Below are 22,365 nucleotides of genomic sequence, written 5' to 3'. Positions count from 1 at the left end.
AGTACCATCTCACTTTTCTGCTCAGTGTTGTGCCTGTGACCTGCTGTGTGCAAATTCCGCCTGGAGAAAGCTGGAAATTGCACATTGAAGTGTAGGAAAATAACACAATTAAAAGCGGCTGCAGCAGTGCAATCCAGCGTGTGCGTTGCATAGAGAGGACAGGATGCTGCTGAGGCCTCCACTGACAATGTGAAATATGTGACATGAAACACAGAGCAGTAATTTATCATTTCGCCGCACGCTTCTGCGCCAACGCGACCCTTCGATCCCCGGAGAGTTTAGAGGTCGGCGAGTGCAACTCTCTTCACAGTCCACCTCTACTGGAATAAAAAGTTAGTGTCTTATTATAACTCGGATGGCTGAGATTCAGCTGATGTTAAGACACAAGTAACCAATATCTAGTTTGAGGAGAATCTATTTTGTGGAAACTTGGACTTGAATACAGACTGGACTTTTTCTGGGTTCTTCAATGAGAGCGAAAAATTGGTGCTACTTTTCAACTTCTAAATCACGAGGGAAAAACATAAGCAACATATCCAAGAAAACGGACTTTGACAGCACAATTGATCAGCTGAAAAGGTGTACAAGTGTAGCTGCAGGCTGAATCGCATCCTGCCTAAACTCCAATACAAGCTGTAATTGCTCAGTGGACTGTACTTAACTACCTGTTAGCTTACATTGCCATGAATCACACAGTGAAAGAGTGCTCTCGAGAAAGCAGAAAGTAAAAAAGGACACAGACAGAGCAGTATGTGGTAATTGTCTTTATTTAAGCCAAGGTCTTTAATCCCCAGCAACATGTAGTTCCCCTCTGCAGTTAAAGATAATCCTTTTTTTTTTAAGGAGCAGAAGGTTTGACTCTTATGCAACACTTCACAAAACAATCATATATGCAGGTTTAGTTGCAAATGGGACTTAGGGACAAGGTTATTGAATTAAGACTTAATTAAGTTATGCATCATAAGCAAGGGGCAAGCTCCACGGCTGGAAAGAAAAAGAGCATTTCCTGTATGTGCTGGGTCGTAAAAAGGGACATTAAAATGGTAAAATTTGCAACATTAAAAACAAAAACAGATATAAAGAGAAGGTGACAGGGACAGGCCATGTAAACACGATGTTTATTTCATTGGCAGTAATGGAACTCGCAGTGAAATAAACCTACATACAGTCAAGACTCAAACAGAACACCTTTAAGTATTCAGAAGACACAGAAGTGTAGTCGCAGCAGGGAAGCCACTGATTCCAGCGGATTCAAAGAAACATGTCTTCAAAGTACTCATCAAACTCTTCCTCCCTGAAGAGACACAACAAGCAAAACACAGAAATGTAAGTTCCTGTCATGCATGATACTGACACAAACTGTGAGATGCTTCTTATGGGGGGACCCCAGCATAACTCGGTCAGTGTCAGTTCTCTATACAGCATAAAATGATGTTGACAACACTGATCCAGAACACAAACAAATACACAGTGAGGGGCAGAAGCAAGAGAGACTGAACATTTTTAAACAAAGCAAACAGACCTGAAATGCACTTAAGTTACTCACTATCGCTTTCTTGACTGAAAGTAGAACCCAATCTATACGAATGTCAGATTTGTAAGAGGCAGGTCTTTATGTTCTCCCTGACGTTATTTTATAATAACATCAATAATATTCATTACACGGATTATAAAACCCAAACTAGCACAGCCAATATTTCGAGTAATAAGCCATTTGCTGCCAGTGAAATGGCTCAGAAGCATTACCATCATTATCCTATCAAAGCTCGGTGGAAGTTGACATAAACGTGTTCAAGATTTTGTGAGCAGCTTTACGCAGTGTGTGCAAGCAGCTCTCATAGTGCTATATAGACAGCAGTAACCCATGTAACTGTGACAAACGGGAAGCTTAAAACGAGCACTAACTGTTAACCTCACCTCGACTTTTCCTCCACTGCAGGGGCAGGTCCTCGCCAGTGGTCGCCTTCTGATTGGTCCTCTGGCTCATCCCCAGCGTCAGAGTCTAGTAGGAGAGTTTCAGAGAGCAGTCAGTCGCACTCACAGCAAAGAAAAACTGGGTCAACCGGTAACCTTTGCACCTTTGGACACTCTGACCACCAGTAGGCAACGGGTGAAGTGTCTTGCCCAAGGACACAACGACCGAGACTGTCTGAGCCGGGGCTCGAACCGGCAACCTTCCGATTACAAGGCGAACTCCAAACTCTTGAGCCACGATCACCTCTTTAGGTCTTTAAATAGAGAAAGACCTCAGTTAGAGGAGTGGATGGAGTGTTTTGACCCAAATCACCTCCATCATGCGCATAACACACCCACTGAAACCCTTTATTAATATAAATATAAATATAAAATATAAAGAGTTGATGTTTTCCTTTAATTTGTCACTCTGATCAACCAGTGAATGTTTAGGAAGTAAACTCTAAACCCTGCAGAAACAAAATAGTTCTTCTTCAAGAACGTGGCCTATTTCCTCCTTCACAAATTTATTCAGAAACAAGTTTTGGCAGGTTGTAGTAGACAAATATGTTATCAGCATAAGCCACTAATTATGTGATGCTATACTGGGCCAAAGCAGCATATTTTTCCATTCATTTTCCCTGGCATTAATATAAAGTTTCTAGGGCACAAAGTGCTTCCCTGATATTAAAAATCTCTCCCCCCTCTTTGAAAGTGCTGCTTATACATTACACTAAATACCAGAGTCGGAAATTTAATCTTCTCCAACCTTATACAATTGCTTTGAGCATGTGTGATGCAGAAAGAAAGCATAAGAGTTTTTGTGTATGGACCTGCATGTGGAACTCAGTGACATAACCTCAGAGTGTACACCTCCACCTACCAACACATTTATCCAGCCAGACCTTGGCTGAACAAACAGAACAGGGACAAGGGGGCAAAGTCATACCTCACTTCATGCTGTTTCCAGTAAAGTTAAAAAAAAAAAAACAAGAAAAAGAAAAAAGAAAGAAAGAACGGAGACAAAAAGCATGCTGAGAAAAACACGGATCTGCTATCTGTTACAACATTAACTACAGGAATTATGGGAGTGTCAGGGTGCTTTCACTGCAGAAGTTTGGAGGAGAGTTTCAGTTCAGCGCTCAGATGAAGGAGATCATAAACTCAGATTCCAACATTGAAGAGCTATTTGAAATTTGAAAATTTGGAAAAAATTAAAAGATATGTAAGATAGGTGACCTATCATAATGTCAAAATGGCAAATTTCACCTAAAGGTTTAGGGATCTGTGCATCCCTACATCTTTTTAAAAATGCGTTTGTGGGTCTGTGTGCATCAGGCCATCGTGACATTACCTTTATCCGAGTTTTGCAATTCCTCTGAGCTGCTGGAAGAGGTGGAGCGATCTATAGAGAAACACAGAGAGGCAACGATCAGAGTCACAGCTACCGGCCTTTGCTGACCTTAATGAACACTTTAAAAATACTATGTGCATGACTTGACACACTGTTGGCCCCACAGTGGAGAGACACCCTTCAACTGTGTTATGAGCGTTAACATTGCACATTCTGTCCACCAGAGGGCACTCTGCATGCAACTTCCCTGCTGGCAACACATTTTGCATAATTGCTAAAAACATAAACCTGACTCCTACAGCACCACCTATGGGTGCAGTACTTCCAGTTTAATGTGGTGGGGGAGGATAAACTGTATGTTTTTAGTTATGAATGTTTTTGCTGCACAAACAATTTAGTGAAAGAGGAAAAAACAGAACAAATAATAGCAGTTTTAAAGCTTGGAGCTCTTGTAATAAAATAAGATGAGATCAAATGGAAATTATGGCAACAACAAAAAAAACTAAATGTCAAACACAAAAGAAAAGTTGGTATTACATAATTTCGAAGAACATAATGCAAACAAGGTTGCTCCCAAGGGTATTTTTTTCATCCTATTACTGTTCTAAAGGAACGTTTATTTAGAAAGAAGAGCAGAGGAGTTTTACCTCGGTGCTTCTTGTGTTTGTGCTTCTTCGAATGTGACGACGATCTCTTTTTCTTCTTTGCTTTTGCTTTCGCTGGCTTCTGGTTCTGATCCAAGAGCATTTCAGTCTTTGGTTTTGCTTTCACCTCCTTCCTCCTGAACAGAATCACAAATTGACCAAACCGTCAGCCAAGTCACTGTTTCAAATGCTATTACGTGAAACCCTTCGTGTGGGTTGAATGGCACATCCAAAACACGAGTAAACTGCGGCTTTAATGAAAACATCTAATACAAGACTTCCAGCCATCCTTCAGCAGCTAAAGCGACGCTATAATGCACACAGCTGCTTCCAGATTCAAAAAACTGTGATAAAATCATGACACTCTGGTAAGGTCAGACAGGAGATATGAATCATGTTTTGAATTCTAAACCTCTGCAAGCAACAAAACAACACGTGCTGACTGTCCATGGTGACCTGGCCTACTTTTAGCAGACGAGCGCACTCTCAGAAATCAGTCTTCACGGGCAAACAGAGCTACATGTTCATGAAAAAGGCGAAGTGAAAGTCGGCTTACTTGTGATGGTAGTTGAGTTTGAAAGAACATTCAGGGCAAAGTCCTAGAACAGAAACAACACGACATATTCACATCTATTGTAGCGGCTCTAAAAATAGATCCACTGTTACTCCTGCGATTGTTATTATAGTGACAGTGTCAGGGTGCTTCTGTGTTAATGCTCACACTTTTTGTAACTACTAGTGGTTGAAAATGATGCTTCTATAGAAGATACAGTAACTGCAGCATCACCCCGGTGTACACTTAGAAAATGTTCAACCTGATTCATATGCAGTGCTGAGTCTTCAAAAGTCTTGAGTCACCCTTCATTTCTTTATATTTGGCTTCCAAGAAGCTTCCATTTCCAGAGGAACGTTTGTTTTTTTTCAAGCAATTTAACACTGAACTCTGAATAATTCCCATGTGGGAAAAGTCACCTCACCCAACCGATGGACCAATATTAGTACCTATACATGACACACAGCTTTATCAAAGGACAGATTTAAAATTGTTAAATATGTATCCCGTCGCAAAAACACATAACTAATTGTCATTTCCTTAGTCGAATTGATGAAAAAAAGCAAAAATGACACAATTTGATCAAAGCTAACACCGTTCAAGACGCAGTAACTTGAGCCTGGGTTCGAATCTGACCTGTGGCCCTTTGCTGCGTGTCTTCCCTCCTCTGTCTCCACCATCGCTATCTAATAAAAAAATGTTAAGAGTCATTAAGTAGTAATATTTTTGCTGGAAGCTATTAGCTTAAACCTTGGCATATCCCAGCATGTTATGCAATGTGTCCTTAAAAAAAAAATTCAATCAAACTGGACAAAAGGAAAGGGATGATCTGGACAGAGAACAGAACAAAAGCAGCCAACATCTGAAGAAGAGCCTTGAATGTCCTTCAAGAAGCCTGGGGAACTATTCGTGAAGACTACTTAAAGAAAAGAGAAGAAAGCCCGAATAAGAGAGTTCAGGCTGTGTTGAAGAATAAAGGTGGTCACACCAAATATTGACTTTCAAGCTTGTTAGAACTGTACAAACTCTCTCTTTTTTGCACATTTTTAATAGATCTATGGACCCATTTTCCTCGCTACATATAAAGAAAATAGCGGTGGCTCAAGATTTTTGCTCAGCAGTCTATAACAGTATTGCGCACATACAAAGTAGGGGTGGGGGAAAAAAATCGATACTGTGTAGTATCGTGATATTTTGTTTGCTAATAATGTATCGATACAGGGACAGCAGAAATCGATATTTTGTTACAAACAATTTTTTCTCTGAAGTCAACATGCTCTGGAGTCAGAGCATGTTGACTTCAGAGCATGTTGATCCTTTTTCTGAGCAAGAGTCCTGACATTCCTTCACTGTCCAAATGTGTTTAACTTTTTTTTTGGGCAGCAATAAACATGACAGTTTACTTATTTTAATTTAAGACATGTTTAATTTTAATTAAGTTTAAAACTTTTTTATTTAATGTAAAATTATATATTTTTTTTAATTTACTTTCAAATTCTTCAGTTGCTGAAGGGGCTGCATAGTTTTCATAAATTGCATAGTTCAGAATAGCTATAATTGTACCAGATGGTTGCATTCAGTTAAGTTGGAATAGACTGTAATACAAACTGTTCAGTTTGTCAACAATAAAACTGACTGAAATGAGAGAAAGACTGAGTGTGAGACTTTGATATTAGATAAAATGAATATTGATAAAGTTTACCTTTATGTGCAGAATTTAAATATCGCAAAATATTTTTAAAAAATCGCAATAATATCGTATCATGCGTTAAGTATTGTGATAATATCGTATCGCGAGTTGTATGGTGATTCCCACCTCTAATACAAAGGGAATGCTGTTGATAAAAATGAATCATCTGTGTATAAACTACAGAGAAGAAAGCACGAAAGAACCCGGTGGAGCTCATGTTTTTCTCCCAAAACACAAAAAAAGATTCCTAATAACTCTGCTCATGAACCAATGCATCATCATCCTTATGGATCATATTTTTCCAGTAAAGCTGAGGCACTGGGGTTGCCAAATCACGTTTCATTACTGTTTAAACAATAGGGACTGTCTAAAGAATGAATTTTAATTTGGCACAAAGTGGGATTTATTTTTTCTTGTGAGGAGAAAGAACCTGGACGTGACCTGTAAGACCAGCTTGTTAAAAGTCTTTCATTTCCTGCTTAACTGACTCCTCCAACTACAGTAATTATTTTCAGCAGTATAATAACCTGAAGGGGGATCATTATGACTAAGGTCATAGATAGGGACCATTTGCTGGGCCACAGCCACACCTTTTCCAAAAAATGAGGCTATAAAATAAAGAGATAATTCTCTTCTTTTTTTCCTTACTGAGTTTGACCAGTGCGTTTCTCTTCTCCCCGTGTTCAACGTAGGCAAAATTCACCTCCCAGCTTTTGAGGCCTTCCTCCTTCTCGCAGTGCTTGTTTCCACACTGGAACTGACCTGGAACGTGAAGAAGCTCACATGTACAAATCTGAATATTTCACATGTTTACACTCATGCCCGCTTTTTTCTGTAAGCTCTCTTGTTAACACCAATTCATGAAGCAAAGAAATGCATTTTTAATTGATATAATTACTGAGTGAGGGCTCGAACAAACTGCAGGCAACTTGTGAATTATCGTGTGAAATTCTAACCTTTACACTAGAAAAGCGAACAGAATAAGAAGGATGTGTTTTAGTAGTGACAGACTAAGAATCTCCAAAAAGATTCTGTCAGACAACCTTCAAACCCTGCTGCTCACTTTTACCCACCGCAGTCTATCTCTACACCCCTTCCTCCTTATCCCCTTTCTCCTTCTCATCTCCCTTTCTTCCCCTCGTCTCATCCCTTCAGGCCTCCCTCCAGCCGCTGTACAGGCTGCCTGTTATCCCCAGAAGAGCTTAAGGTGGCATTGATCTGGTCTCCGGGGTTCCTCCAGATTGCAGCAGAGGGAGCGAATGCGTCAGAGCCATCCAGTCTTGGCACGAATTCCTAACTCCGTGAAAGGAAAGTGATGCCTGCCCTCACCTGGAAAGGATTGCGACTCTGTAAACATTCAGGTGAGATGACGCAGGGCTCGTCGACTCGGGCCACTTTGAGCCGTAGGGCGGACTCTCTCTTCACGTGCTGTATGAGATTAAGATCCAGTGACGTCAGCTTAGAAGAAGACACTTCTGGCTACGGTTCAAATGAGGTTTACTTGAGTTTATGTGTCAGGGGAAGACACTGTACTTACAAAAGAGACCCGTGAAAGAATCCAACAATTTCCAGTCAAAACACAAATATCAACTCCTCGGTGATGTCACAGAGAACGTCAGGATGTCACTAAAAGTATTTATATTACTCGAAAATGTCAGCATATCCTGTTCCTGTGACCTCAATGACGATCACGATGCCTATGGAAAAAAATGATTTTCTTATCTGTTGTTAAAGCCGGACGTAACATGTGTAAAGAAAGTCTCTAAAAGGTTCTGCTTTGCATATTAAAAATAAAGAAGCGCCCTTGAAAATCATTCTGATTCCCCTTGCTCCCTTTGAGAAGCAGCTCAGTGTAAAACAGAGAAGAATGTGATTTATTCGAAGGTTACAACATGGAGCGTTCGAATGTGTGGAGCCCTCCAGCTACACACAAATGTGACCCTGGGAGAGTGGAGCCAATATAAATCTGTTTCCAGGCAATTTCTTTGACAAATAAATGTCAAAAACTAAATACAATCAAGGCCAGGAAGTAGTTTGTCAACGTATTTCTGATAGTTTTCAGTCCCTGGGCCCAGAAATTTCACACTTGAAACCTTACAACAAGTCCCTGGTACTGTATTTGGAAAACTGGTTTAAAACAAAAAACTGGGATGCAGAGAGAATTGCTGCTTTATAAAACAAGTTTTATACACAGTGATGGAGTGGTGGCCTGACCGGGGTGGCACACCGCTTCTTTTTACCCAAAGCCAACTGCGGTAAGCTTTTAAAAATAACTGACGGATGGATGCGAGCTATATCGGATTTTCTGGTGAAAGAAAAGAAGGATTTCAACTGTTGAGAGGCGCCAGGTATTTTTTTTTTACACATCAGGTGAGCCTCACGTGCCACATGAAAGAGAAAAAGAAAAAAGCCGATGAATCCAGTTAGGAGAGGAAACTCCGGTCCTCCTACGTCATTGGTTAATAATGCCACCAGCCAGCGACCCGAGATCAAGACGGATAATTACCACAGGACAGATGGGTGCACGATTAACACTAACTTAATGATGTCAAAGGGAGTGACCTGAACTAGCGTGCATTCACTTTTTATTCACTCTTGGATAACTGCCAAGTCCACACGATGATGCGAAATGACACATTTGTCTGGGTTTTTCCCCCCTTCTATCAAAGGGATTGCTATCAGACCGGACGTGCCGCGCTGGGTTAGACAAAAAAGATCCAATCCACTTTCATGTAAAGCTACAACAAGGGAGCCAATTAACTTAGATTAGCACCGTGTGGAACTTCTGGAAACACACATTAGCAGAGCTGCACACAGAACCACACCTTAGTCTTGCTGTTCATTTTTCCCTGTGGTCACTAGCGGTGCTGCAGTAAAAAATAAAAAAAATAATTCATTAAAAATCCCCTGCAGCCAGAAAAGGCCAAAGACCACTATTATGAAAAACTATTTACAGGACACAACCAACCGAGCACAAACATGGACAGTTTTTCTCTTCTTATAAGGGCTTGGCAGGCATCCAGCTGAGCGAAGTCACTGAACACACTTAAAAGTCTAACACATCAATCCCATAAAAACTTTTTCTTAAAATCACAAATACCAATGCTTGTAGTTTGTTTTCTTTTACTTTTTAATTAGTAAGATGAAGGGATTTTGATTTTCTATGGACAGAATTTCTAGGCGCAGCCAGGTTGCGGAGCGTCTCTGCGTTTGTGGGCTCAGGATCTCATCTCTGTGTTTTGTGGACTATCTGGCTATGTTGGCTTCATGAGAAGGTGGCGTGAAACTCGCAGCGGAACGGTTCGAGGTCACTTGTGAGGACAGTGGGAATGAGAATTAGCACCTCCAAGTGTGACGCCAGATAAAGGTGGAGTGCCCACTCTGGGTCTGGACGAATTGGTGCCCCAAGCGGAGGAGTTGTTCCCAAGCGAGGGGAGGGTGGAGCGGGAGATTGACAGACGGACTGGTGTGGTGCCAGCAGTGATGCGGGCACTGTAGCAGTCGCTCGTGGTGAAAACAGCGACGCTGTCGATTTACTGGTTGAGCTATGTTCACACCCTCACCTATGGCTACGAGCTCTGGGTAGTGACCAAAAGAATGAGATCGAGTAATTGGCTTTAAAGGGTGGCTGAGTTCTCCCTTAGAAATAAGGTAAGGAGCTCAGTCATTCGGCAAAGGTTTGGAGTAGAGCCGGTACTTCTCATTATTAAATGGAGCCAGTCGAGGTCGTTTGGCATCTTGGACGCCTCCTAGGCGAGGGCACACCTAGGACATGCTCTCTCGGCTGGCTTGGGAACACCTTTGTGTCCCCCCCACCCAGATGAGCTGGAGGATGTTAGCAGAGAGACAGAGAGAGAGGCTGCTTAGACTGCTACTCCTAAGAGGCAGCAAACAGACTGATGAATAGAGATGAAGAGATGCTGGCAGGCGGACTTTATTGCCATAAGACAAACAGACAGAGAGATGATACACGTCAACTCCTGTTTCTTAGGGTCAGGGCTGTAAGCAAAAGCAAATACGCAAGTTTCCCATAATGCTGACCTGTTTGTTTAATATCACGATCATCACAAAACTGCTTGTCACATGCAACAGCTTCTACTGCTGCACAGTGAGCTGACTCTGTTCAAAGGTACATGGACTGTACTGTACTCTTAAATAACTCAAAATGACCCTTCAGATCATTTAGTGACTGAAAAGCCTGTGAGGATGCAGACTTCAGGTGGTCACTGTGAGTGTCTGCATCCGCTGTTGTTTTTCAGCTAAATCTTGATACTCACCAGGACTCTAACCTTGCCTATTCCCAAAGTAAAATGCCTTCAATAAAAGTGCAGCCTGTGGAAAATATATGGTTCCCTCAGGCAGACTTTTCAAATATTGGAAATGTAACTAGGAATCAGATGGATGCTTCTCTGACCACCCACTCCCACCTCTGATGCTTGATCAGGTTTAGCCTGCTTTTTGTTTTTATGGGGTCTGTCTTCCACAATGACTTTGAGTTCACTGCTCAGACTAAATAGCATTACAAAGTACTATGAAAGCATTCTATACTCTATCTGCACAAGAATATCTGTGTTACATCTATGTGTCCCTCTTTAAAACACAGAGAAATATTCAAATTTTGACATTTGTAGGGTACACTCTGACACTCACACTTTGAAACAATAGGAATGGAGACAGTGACACTGGCCGCTGTTAGACTGGGAAACTCTGAAAGCTTTGAGCACTGTCGGATAATGAGCTTCCACTTCTCACACTTAAAATACACTCAGTTACTTCTCTGGAGCTGATGTATTTTGTCTGGCAAATGAGAGCCCAGCAGGATATACTTACTATGTGCAAAGCCTGCCTAGAACACAGGCCGAGCCGAAGGAATCATTTAAAGCAACAGAAACGATCTCACCCCTTAAATTAAATTGGCTTGTCACTTTTGTTTTATTTAAATTGAAAGGAAACCACCAGGATGTAGGATAGTATATAACATTATTTGAATTTGCTCATTTAAGGGTGGAGTAGTTGCTTTATATGAACCTGACAACAACAAATAAATGTAGATGGAGCAGAGGCAGGATCAAACGTTTAGATAAGCAAACAGTAGAAAATCCAGGACAGAGCAAAATGAAATAAGTAAAAATGTGACACCAAACAATGAAAAGCCAAAAAAAGGAAACTGATTATCATATCAACTAAATCAGCATGTCATGGCACCCTTTTTGCGACCGTAAAATAATTAAATCAACCAATCTGTGGTTGCCTGGTAACTGCACTGAATTTTTTCACTGCAAGTTGCTGCAGTGATCAGTTGGTCGCCCACAGTTTGAGCCTGCAACACCCACAGCGTGTGGTCGACAGCTTTCAAACGCAAAACAGTTGCATAGGTTGCCAGTTGGGAGGCAACTTGTCTCAAAACAGTTGCAGACTGACTGCGACTGATTGTGACTCTCTGTGACAGATTGGTGAAGGTTTGCAAATAATCTCATTTACAAACGCACACAGATTGACCCCAGCTGATTATTGGCAATGTGCGCCAGTGAGAACAGCTTTACAGTAGTTGACTTGACTTAGCAGATCCCAGCAGTAATTTTAATTTGATATTATATAACACTTGTAGAGGAATTTCTGGCTAAACTCTGAATGTTAGAAACATCAATTTCTGTGTCTAAACAGCAGATTTTTGCAATACAACACAGTTCATTGCCCTATTATCATAAACAGATTGGGGTCAAGTTAGCAGTTGCATGCAATCAATTGCAAACTAATAACATCTTAATGTGGTTTTAACGCCAGTGATTGCAAGCAGTCGCAGACCTGGCCCTAATTTTGTTTTGCCAGTCTTCAACCACTCATTGAAGTGTGACAGTAGTATATTGCTAAAAGTGGCTTCACATTTCGGCTACCAGTGGCATTTATTCCAAGGCAGCAGAAGCTGGGTCAAACCTAACTCCTGCTGTGTCAGTGTGTACCCTGACAGGAGGCCCACCTACAACAACCTAGCCTCAGCTATTTTGTTTATGTTTTTATTCTTGAACTTTAAAGTAACTGTCTTCTGATTGGCTGCCCCGCATATTTAAAAATGAACAGCAAGTGGTTCATGCTTGTGTGTTTGCAGTCAAGAGCACGAAAAAAAAAAAAGATGTTCATAGCAGTCTCGACTCATTTTCTGAAACTTTGCTCATTGTTTATATGAATATGTCACTATTGCAATGCTATCCATATCTATCTCATAGGCAGAGGGTGAATACATGTCCATGTACCCTCCATGGAAAGCCACAGTCCACAGTTATACTCGCTTGTATGCAACCAAGTATAACTCTAGAAGTTTTCATGCTACTCTCCCAAACACAAATGACAACTTCTGTTTAGAAAAAAAAAAGAAAACCAAGAAAGTACCTTTAAGATCTGTTAATATGAGACATTTGTAGCTTTCTGTTATATTCAACTACAGGAATTCATGTGGAACTTTCAGAAGTATAAAGGCACTGAGATGAGAGAAAGAAAGTTATCAGCAAGGACTAGAAGTACATCTCATTCTTCAAAAAAATCGGCAGCAAGATTCCAGTGGGAGGATAACCTGTGATCCCCCCCAAAAAGAAGAGAGAATGAAACCTTTTGGTACTGTGCACTCCTTGATCCAATATAACACTATAGCAATGAAAAGAAAGGTCAGTGTTCTTCGTGATCCAACCTTATTGGATGGAGACTAGTCAGCATTATCCACCAGCATGATCTGAGGTGCACAGAAAGCAGCGATGATAAGGGGATGGTTTCCAAAAAAGGTATTCATGCCAGAGCAAAAGTAAAAAGTGGCCATCGGAGGTGGTACAAGATCAGTTTAATTGACGGGAAGCAGTACTACACGAGCTCGGACTAGCAACACTTAGTCCAAGTGGAACTGCTGGTAATTGAACAATAAATCAAAAACATTCACGTTGATGACTCGCCAACAGATTGTTGCCAAGATTCAAGTGTCTGTGATTGATGACACCCTATATCAGCTTACAAATCAAATCAAACTCATGTTACACTCAATCCATGACAAAGATTTGCACCAGTGTATTCTTCACGTCTGAACGGGGGCGTCAGGCCCAACTTACAGAATTTATTTAGTATTGATCTCACTGGAGAGGGTTTAGAGTCCCATGCTCTAAACAGTACTTAAGGAGCATGTCTCTAGTAATTATTAATGTCCACAAATCACAGCTGAGGCAGCTAAAGTGCAGTGCATCTGACCTAATCTAATCCCACTTCCTGTAGAGTACTGCTACATGGCTTGAACTGTCAGAGTCCAAGATTACACTGTCTTAATCCGGAACAACATATTGGTTTAGTCAGCTTTCCCAGACACGCTGTTTGTGTGTTTGTGAGGTTGTACTGGTATAAACATAATTATAATAATAATTTAAATGTTAAATGACTCTGCATATGTGTATGTGTGTATATGAGATTGTGTATGTGTGTGAAGCTCACTTTATTAATGAGCTGTCAAGGCAGGCTCCCTTGCTGAGCAGCAGCTATTGTCCTTCCAGGTAAACTTATAAATACCACTGTCACACAAACGCAGCGGTAGACAGAGAGGTGTTGTACTAATCCTGAGCAATAATAGCAACAGTAATCATGGAACCACTGCCAAACCATCAAGCTAGTCCAGCGCTATCAGAAAGCTACAGTGTTGGGTATCAATGGACAGATTAATCCGCGGCTGCTTAAGATGGGAAGCCACAAGCAAACACGGAAAGAAAATTCAGATGAAAGGTCAAATCGTTTAAAGATTTATGACGCCATTCTGGAGAGCCATAAAGTCAAACCAAATTGCAGCAGGCAGATTTTTTTAAAGAGCCTGACATGTGGAGAGACTCCTGAAGGGAAGCACCAATCATAGCTGATGTACTGCTGTGTGAATTGTCTTTATCTCTGTCTCCATCTAGTGGAGAAGGATGTGAGGTGTGGGTGAGAAAGCTATAATCCCACTTCACTATGGTTCACTGAGGTTCACTAAAATGTGAATTTAGAGCATCACTGCAAGCAAAAACGTAACAAATAGTGATTAAAATATCTCCAACACCTCCCTGAATCCGGACTTTATGTCAGCATTACATAGAATATTATGCAATAAGGATTCGGTTCCAGCCTCTTGATTAAATCGGATCTCTTTGCTCAACAAGTATGCTTTTTACTGCAATTTAAGATCACTTCTCCCCTTAGGGCTCGTCACAGCAGATCATCTTCCTCCCTTCACCCTATCACCACCACCGCCCTGCATATCCTACATGCTGCCTTTCCTGTCTTCCTCCCCTCACTCAACCAGTCGTGGCAGATGGCTTCCCCTCCCTCAGCCTGGTTCTGCTGGAGGTTTCTTCCTGTTAAGCGGGAGTTTTTCCCGTCCCACCGTCGCCTTGCTCAAAGGGGGTAGTCTGATTACTGGGGTTCATTATTAACCTCCTAGGACCTACATATGTGGGTTATTTAGACCAAAATACTCAATTTTGCTCTACAAGGGCCTGATATCCACTTACAAGGACATTATACTGCTACTGTTCTATCAAAATTTTAAATGAATATCCTCATATGTGGCTCTTATTTTTCTTAAAAACAAAAATAAGGTAAAAAAATAATAATCTGGTAATTCTTTGTTTTTACACTCATCGGGCCCCAATCAGCCCAAATACCAAAGAGAAATTAAAAATGCATGACGTGGAAGAGTTCGGGTCTTAGGAGGCTAATATTGCGTATTACTGTATTATTGTAGGGTCTTTACCTTACAATATAAAGTGCCTAATTTCTAATCTTGTCCATCATGATCACTCCCATTTAAAAATATAAGCATCTCCAGCTTGGCTTCTTTCTACCTTTTGTTCTTCCTTCTGTCACAAATCACCCCTGACACTCGTCTCCACCCACTCCACCCTGTGAGCTCTGCATTATTTTGGATGGTTGACCCCAGGTATTTTATTCTACCTTCACTACCTTTGCTCCTTGCAGCATGACTGTTGCACCCGTCCCCTTTTCACACACACACACACACACACACACACACACACACACACACACACACACACACACACACACACACACACACACACACACCTACTCTGTGTTGCTTCAACTGACTTGCATCCCTCCTCTCCCCGCAGCATACCTCCACCTCTCCAGGCTGTTTTCCAGCTTATTCTCTTCCTTATTCTCACTACGAATCAAATGCAAGTGCTCGACACAGCAACATTAGCAGGACCATGCAAGCATATAACAGGTGTATGCCATACCTTTTCCAGAGACGACTTCATTCTCTGTCCGCCATCGAAATCCAAACTGTTGGGCACAGATTTTTTTAAATGAGCATAAATGAGCAAAATCATATACACGAAACCAACTAAAGCATCAGATCCATTTCCATCCATATAGCTTGCAAGCCATAGCTGTGTTGTTCCCACCTTTTAATGCTTATTAGTTTTCGAAGGCAGTTGGATCAGAAAAACAACTGAGAATATAAGGACTGCATATATTTGTGTTTATTCACCCATGCACTCTTATTATTAAATGCTGTGCATGCACATTAACTTGTTAATGTAAACACATCTATAGTAAGTGGTGTCCTTTTGACCCCACGTATTGCAACTCGCCCTTTATATTTTTATTCGTAGGCGTTTTAGAATAACTAGTGAATAAATCAAGTGCACAACCTTTTAGTGTTTAGCGGCTTGGACTTTTTAAATTGAAATGTTTCAATTTACCTACAGTGCCTCCGATAAACATAGATAATTCCAGGTATTGTGTATTGTGCGCCATGTCGGAGGTGTAAGCGTAAAAGAGATGTGTGCACAGAAAACTCATCAGCACAAATGCAGGAGATACTGAGTTGGGCCACACGTGTGCCACTTTTCATCAGTTTTAAACATTGGCCTCGCTCCAAAAAGGCTCAGCGATCACTGGAGACAGAGCAGAGCGCCAGAACACATCATACCCCCAACTTCAGGCTAAAATGGGCTCGCTATTATGGAGATTAGTGAGACTTAGGTAATATTAACCTTTACACATGGCAACACTGCAGGGATAATTAGTGTAATCTTTTTTGGAATACTGGAGCAGGTCCTTGTAACGCTGATTGCTGAGGTATCTACAGGCACTGTAATGTTATCTTATAGCGCATGTAGGTGCGTTAGTGATAAATCGATTTCTAGGATTTAGAAATTGGTTCATAATTTTTGTAGTTTTGACTCCGTATACCACCAGAGTGGATTTGAAATCAAACAATCGAGATGCGACTGATCTGTGGACTTATTTTAATTGACAAAAAATAACATTAACCTATCAGGGGGACAGTAGAAAGTTTAGGAGTAGTGGACAGCTCAGCAACACTAAAAAGCCTGAAAGACCCACAGAAGATGGCTTTGACAGTGCTTCACAGTACAAATGGATAATGACCCAAAGTATGGTGCAAAAGCACCCTGAGAGTTTCATCTGATCTCAACTCAATGCAGCATGTTTTTCAGTTTAATGAAGATAAAGCTGAACGCAGAGAGACTCACAAACAAGCAGCAAACCGTGGAGGCTACAGTAAAATCCTGGGAGAGCATCTCAAGAATAGAAACAGCATTTGGTGACATCAGTGGGTTCTAGGCTTCAGGCAGTCATGGACTCTAAAGGAGTTTCGTCCAAGTATTAAAAACAATATTTATATTTAAAATGATGTCAGTTTGTCCAATTAATTTTGATCCTCCAAATATGAGAGACTCTGCATAAAAGAAATGAAAACATTTGTGTAAAAGCCTCCGAATTAAAGCTGAAGTCGGCACTTCCATCACATCTTGAGTGTTTGATTTAAAGGCAACTGCTGTGACGTTCAGAGGAAAGCCTCTGTCTCTCCAACAGATTCTGAACCTAACTGTGCAAGCAGTCACAACATTGTGAACCTGGAGATGTGTCCTGATCCTTTCCCTGTTTTACCTTCTGTTTACTTTGATTTTAACTGGCTGCTTGGTTAGATTTTGGGGAAAATAATGGCCCAAGTGTGTTACTAAGACATGCTATAGGGGGCTAAACTTGAGTTATTACCTTTTGGTAATAACTGACACATGTAGTTTACTACAGTATAGTAAATGTCATGTGTGCTTAAGTTGTCAGACTGTAATTATAATCCATTCGTTGACATAATGCAATAAATAAAACTACATAAGTAACATGAATATTACTCATGATTAGCTAACATTAGCATTCACTTTATATCAACTTTATACTAAAGTTTATTTAACTATAAATGTATAATTTATTAACCCCTGGGGGGTCTTAGAAAAATGCATACACTATCGGACCTAGAGCCACAAATCGACCCAAGACCCCCCAGGGGTTAAGCATGGTATCATGAAGTGCTACCTTCAGGTTTTAATTCCTGCACCTTGTGTGAAACTGCCTTTTTTTATATGACAATTTTTAAATGCTTTCAAATATTCAAAAATGCTATCATATCATACAGAAACTGCTTTACATAAGCTGTATTACTGTTTAAAAATGAATAAGAAATCAATTATATTTCCATTCCTCTCACCTTGTTTTCCTTGTATCTGCTGAGGTCAGCTATGCAGTATTCTTTAAACAGCTTGTCATAATACTTTTTGGCCAATTCTTTCTCCCTGCCACAGAAAAAACCCCACAAGCAACTAAGAAAATCAGCACACACATCATTAACTAACTTCTAATGTAACGTATAGACTTTTCGGAAGAGAACTGAACAGGTAAAAAACTAATTCATTATTACTGATGCCACTAAGTTGATCACCATGTCATGTCCTCCTCGTCCTCATCCCTCCAGAGGAAACGATGGTTTTCACGCAGCACGTCTAGATCTGTTTTGTCCTTGGCTCTACGGGGAATAAATGTAAAATGACAACGTTTATGAGCGCGCATAAACCGAAAAACAACTTCTGCAACTATCAATTTTAATGAAATGATTAACTGGATTGCAGTGATGTATAGACATATTGCCATTATTTTGCCTGGAGTGACAGAAGCTGACTGTTCCCCAGAGTTGACTGTGAGTAAGATTACTCACACTGAGCGCTTGAAGTCAACCATCTGTCCCCCGTAGTACAGTATGTAATCACCGACAAACTTCTTGTGCCGCTCAAACTGGAGACATCTGCTTAAGGTCATTCTGTTGTTCAATGTTAACTTTTGCAACTGTAAACAGCCTAAAATTTCCCACCGCATCACATTTTAATATCTTAAAAAGTTACGTTTCATCAGCCTCTTCGTCGTCTACTCACAGCCGAAAGAAATGATAAATTGAGAAAGGATACGGCGTTCATGGATATCAGATGGGCTCGTCTGTTCCGGGCTTCTTCTCTAAACAAAACAAAAAAATATATATAAATATAAATGATGCATTTTTAATCAAAAAAAGACAAAAAAACTAAACAAGATCATGTGTGATAGCTTGCAAAGAAAAAACAATCCACTGAGAGCATTTAATCAGATTGGCCCATAAGAAGTGACATTAACTGTAGTGTGCATAGGTAAAATGCGAGCAGCTAAAAGCTATTAGCACTTCTTCGATCTGCTATTAGTCACCATACCTGTCCACTTCATTTGAGTGCAAGCTGCGGTGAGCCACCTTAGAGTGGCGACCTTTCTGAAACGGCTTCTGTAAGATTTCCTCCTCATGTTTCCTGTAGAAGGTACACATAATAGCAGAAAGCTTGTGAAAAAAATGGATTAAAAACACTTGTGTTTATTCATATTATCATCTGTACAATCCCATCTCATTTGGTCAGCACAGATACAGTACCAGGAGTTCAGTTGAGCCAAATGTGAATAAAGCGAAAAAGTATCATTGAGCCTAAATAATTCTGTAGCCTTCATTTGACCTTTTAAGGCCTCTCTGTGAGGACTCTCCCTGTCCATCTTCATCACTGAAGTCAGAGTCATAACCGCCGCCCCCGTGAACCTGAGGAAACACAGGAAGTGATTTGTGAATCATATCTGATGATTTGTGAATCATCCACACACTTTCTGGCAAAATTAGGCATATTAGTTAAAAAATGCATGCGTACACTTGTACTGTACATCCTAACTGTGAGACATGTATTGCAACTTGTGACACAAATAGGGTAATGACTGATCTTAGAGTAAACATGACACTATGTATTAACATCTGCTGCACACATATACACACACACATATATATAAAACCATTAAAGTATGCATTTCTGAATGAGGGAGGGCATTTTTGCATATTTCCTCTGATCAGTGCTTTCTGTGTCTGAAACAAAACAGACCCCATCAGTTTAAGTCAACTTTCTTTTGATTGTTGATAAAGAATGGGTTCAAACAGCAGGTGGACTGAGCTCCTATGTGCTTAAATTAACCATATTATAGATGGCTCCTCACTTTCACACCATAGAGACCCAAAGGTGGGGGAAAAAACATAAAACAGAAACTCAGCTGCAGCAGTCTCACCTCATTCTTTCAAACATTAATCATGTTTAATACTGTAAGGGTATAAATATAACAGAAAATAAAGAAAACAGGAAGCATAACAGGTCAGGTTTAAGTTAACTAGAACATATTCTATGCCTTTATAGTTTGATCCAGGTCAATTTTGTCTCAGGCCAAGCATTCCTTTATAATAAGTGTCTACAAGTTTCCTGTCTGACATGAATAAACAGAGAGTAGGAGAGAGATTTTATTGTTAGGTTTTTAGGTATTCACAACACTGTTTTTTGGAGAAAAGCATCTATTATCACATAATTGTCCGATATAATTAAGACATGAAAACATAAAAACTAGAATGATCCCATTCTATTTTATTCCACAAGTGCCGGCCTCCAAATTTAGTGGGAACACAGACAGTTCTCATGTCTCATGAATGTTTCGAGCTTCCATAAAATCATCTCTTCATTTATTTAACCCAGACTGGTTGATCTAAAAGTCCATCTTAATGGATATGGGATGAATTTGACCCAGTGTCTCGCCCCAAAAGTGATTGTCTGCTGAAAAAAATAATATCCGGTTGGCCTGTAATCTGTCAAACATGTCTGCATAGCTCGATGATATCAAGTCATTTCTACCCAGAAAACACATTCCTGTCACAAGTAGAAGCTGCAATCAATATTTGGAAATGTAAATTTTATATAGCCTTTATTTATCCATGTGAAAAGTTTCCTTGACATTAAAAATGTCTTTGTCAAGAAAGATCCTGCCTTGGGTGTAGCAATAAAAGTGCAACAAATATAACAAAATACCTCTATAGAGACATTTAAAGTGGCCAGAACGGTCTGTACTGATAATAATGTTGAACAAAAGGTTGGTACAATAATGCAGAGTCATAAAAATACTTTCAAAACAGGTCATTTCTTTATGTTATATGTAACCCCTTCAGAAATCTATTTGGCTGAAGCCTATTTATCAATATAAGCAACGATATTACCCATAGAACACACCCAGAAATCGGAAATCACATTTTAATGATGTAAAAAAAATTGTTTTTGTGTAATTTATCTCTCAAAGTCACCAAATGTCTGGCTAAAAGAAGACAAATGGAGTAACTGTTACAACGAGAGACTATAGCTTTCCCTCACTCGGTGTGGCAGAGCAAGTGCTCAATGATGGATGAAATAGTGAATAAAGTGAGATATTTTGGAGGTCCCGTCATCAGAAACGAGCTATGACACTGTAGCAGGTGCACGGCGACTCTGACTGCTGTGAATTTCACGCAGGCACGCGCTTTAGCTCGTGCTTTGACCGCTTTGGACCTGTCACGCGCCACAGACACCGCTCATCCCTGACTGTGACCAGTGAAGCAGTCAGGAACCAACACGGCGTTAGTAGGCAGCACCGACACACGTATCTGTGAGGGGGATAACTGGCTGCTAACAACTACGCGAACGCGTCCTCACAGCCTTGTTTGCAAAAGAAGAGACGCGACTATATCGCATGTATAAAAGTTTACCTTCACAAGATCATCCATGGCTTCTTTTTTAACTCCCTATGAACTGCCGCTGACTGTTTACAAAATGTAATCGCCATGTGATGACGTAGGAAGTAAGTCGCGGTATGATGACGCAGACCTACACGAATTATATTTAGAAGAATCTGAGAAAAATCAAGAAATAAGTCCAAGAATAATTTATCATTTCCTTTTTTTCTATGATTTTAAAGCTTACATTGGTTTGTAGTCAATAACGAGGCTCTAAAGTCTAATTCTGTGTAAGTGTAATTGGCTGATAACAGTTTCTTTAATCGGGCATCTAATTCTTTTCTAATTTATCAGTTTGTCCATCACCCAATTTATCTAATTAGCCATTTATCAGGGGGCAAGTCAGCGTCACCAGGTGAGATGAATAATCTATTGGGGATGAAAGGGGGTGCAGTACAACATCGAGCATCGACATTCATTTTAGAACAAATGGCCCAGTTACACGGATCAACCGGCAATTGATTCATATCGTTCACTTCCGCTGAGTGACACTGAAGGATGTATTTGAATTGTGGACGGAAAATAAAGAGGGCATTGTACTGTGTGAATGTTTTGAGTTTAATTCGGACTCGGGGTTATGAGTCAATCCGGGAACAAAAATGCAGTGTTCCCTGACTTCCCATGTAACCCACCGAACCCATCAAAGGACCTCATCCAGGAAAGAAACGGCACAGCTCTCGTCATTTATTACTGAAAAAATATGTCGTCCTATTAGCTATTTAAACACACATAGGCGTACTCATCCAGTTGGATAAACAACACAAAAGGCTTTTTGCATACATGTCAGGCAAACAGTCTGTTTTAATAAGGATTTAAAACGAGTTTAAAAACCACGCAATCCAAACGGATGGAAATTTTTATTTGAAAATATTTTATTCATGAAATCCTATGATATGTTTCCCCGTGTATGCTATTCCACGACATTCATTTTAATGAACATAATATAAAATACTGCTCTACATTTTTCCCCCCTGTGTAATGATAGTCTGGAGATCAGACTTTACCAGCCATTTCTTATGCACAAATATCTGATTGAGTAGTCTTTTTGATGTATATTTAACCGTATATTTTCACATTTAATGTCATTATTATGCCAGAGAAGGAAAGAAAAGAGGCAGCATTTGAATGAGTGGGGCAGGTGCATTTGCACAGAGCGCCTCATGAATAGCTGCTCCCCCATTAGCCATGCACGGCTCTGAAGCGCGC

General features: G+C 40.3%; 1 protein-coding gene across 1 annotated transcript; it reads right to left on the bottom strand.

Moving 5' to 3' along the window:
* Positions 1–749: 749 nt before the first annotated feature.
* fra10ac1 (FRA10A associated CGG repeat 1) lies at positions 750–21,223 on the bottom strand. Its single transcript, XM_004567512.3, has 14 exons — positions 21,133–21,223; positions 19,049–19,128; positions 18,758–18,850; positions 18,482–18,527; positions 18,235–18,311; positions 17,962–18,045; positions 17,731–17,815; positions 15,452–15,497; positions 6,843–6,956; positions 4,508–4,550; positions 3,955–4,088; positions 3,308–3,358; positions 1,918–2,002; positions 750–1,294 (listed from the first exon to the last, which is right to left on the bottom strand). The coding sequence occupies exons 1-14, from the start codon at positions 21,148–21,150 to the stop codon at positions 1,252–1,254; spliced, it is 999 nt and encodes a 332-aa protein (XP_004567569.1). The 5' UTR covers positions 21,151–21,223; the 3' UTR covers positions 750–1,251.
* Positions 21,224–22,365: the final 1,142 nt, after the last annotated feature.

This window comes from Maylandia zebra, linkage group LG8, assembly GCF_041146795.1.
Source record: "Maylandia zebra isolate NMK-2024a linkage group LG8, Mzebra_GT3a, whole genome shotgun sequence".
NCBI lineage: Eukaryota > Metazoa > Chordata > Actinopteri > Cichliformes > Cichlidae > Maylandia > Maylandia zebra.
This window is presented reverse-complemented; position numbering and strand designations above follow the sequence as displayed.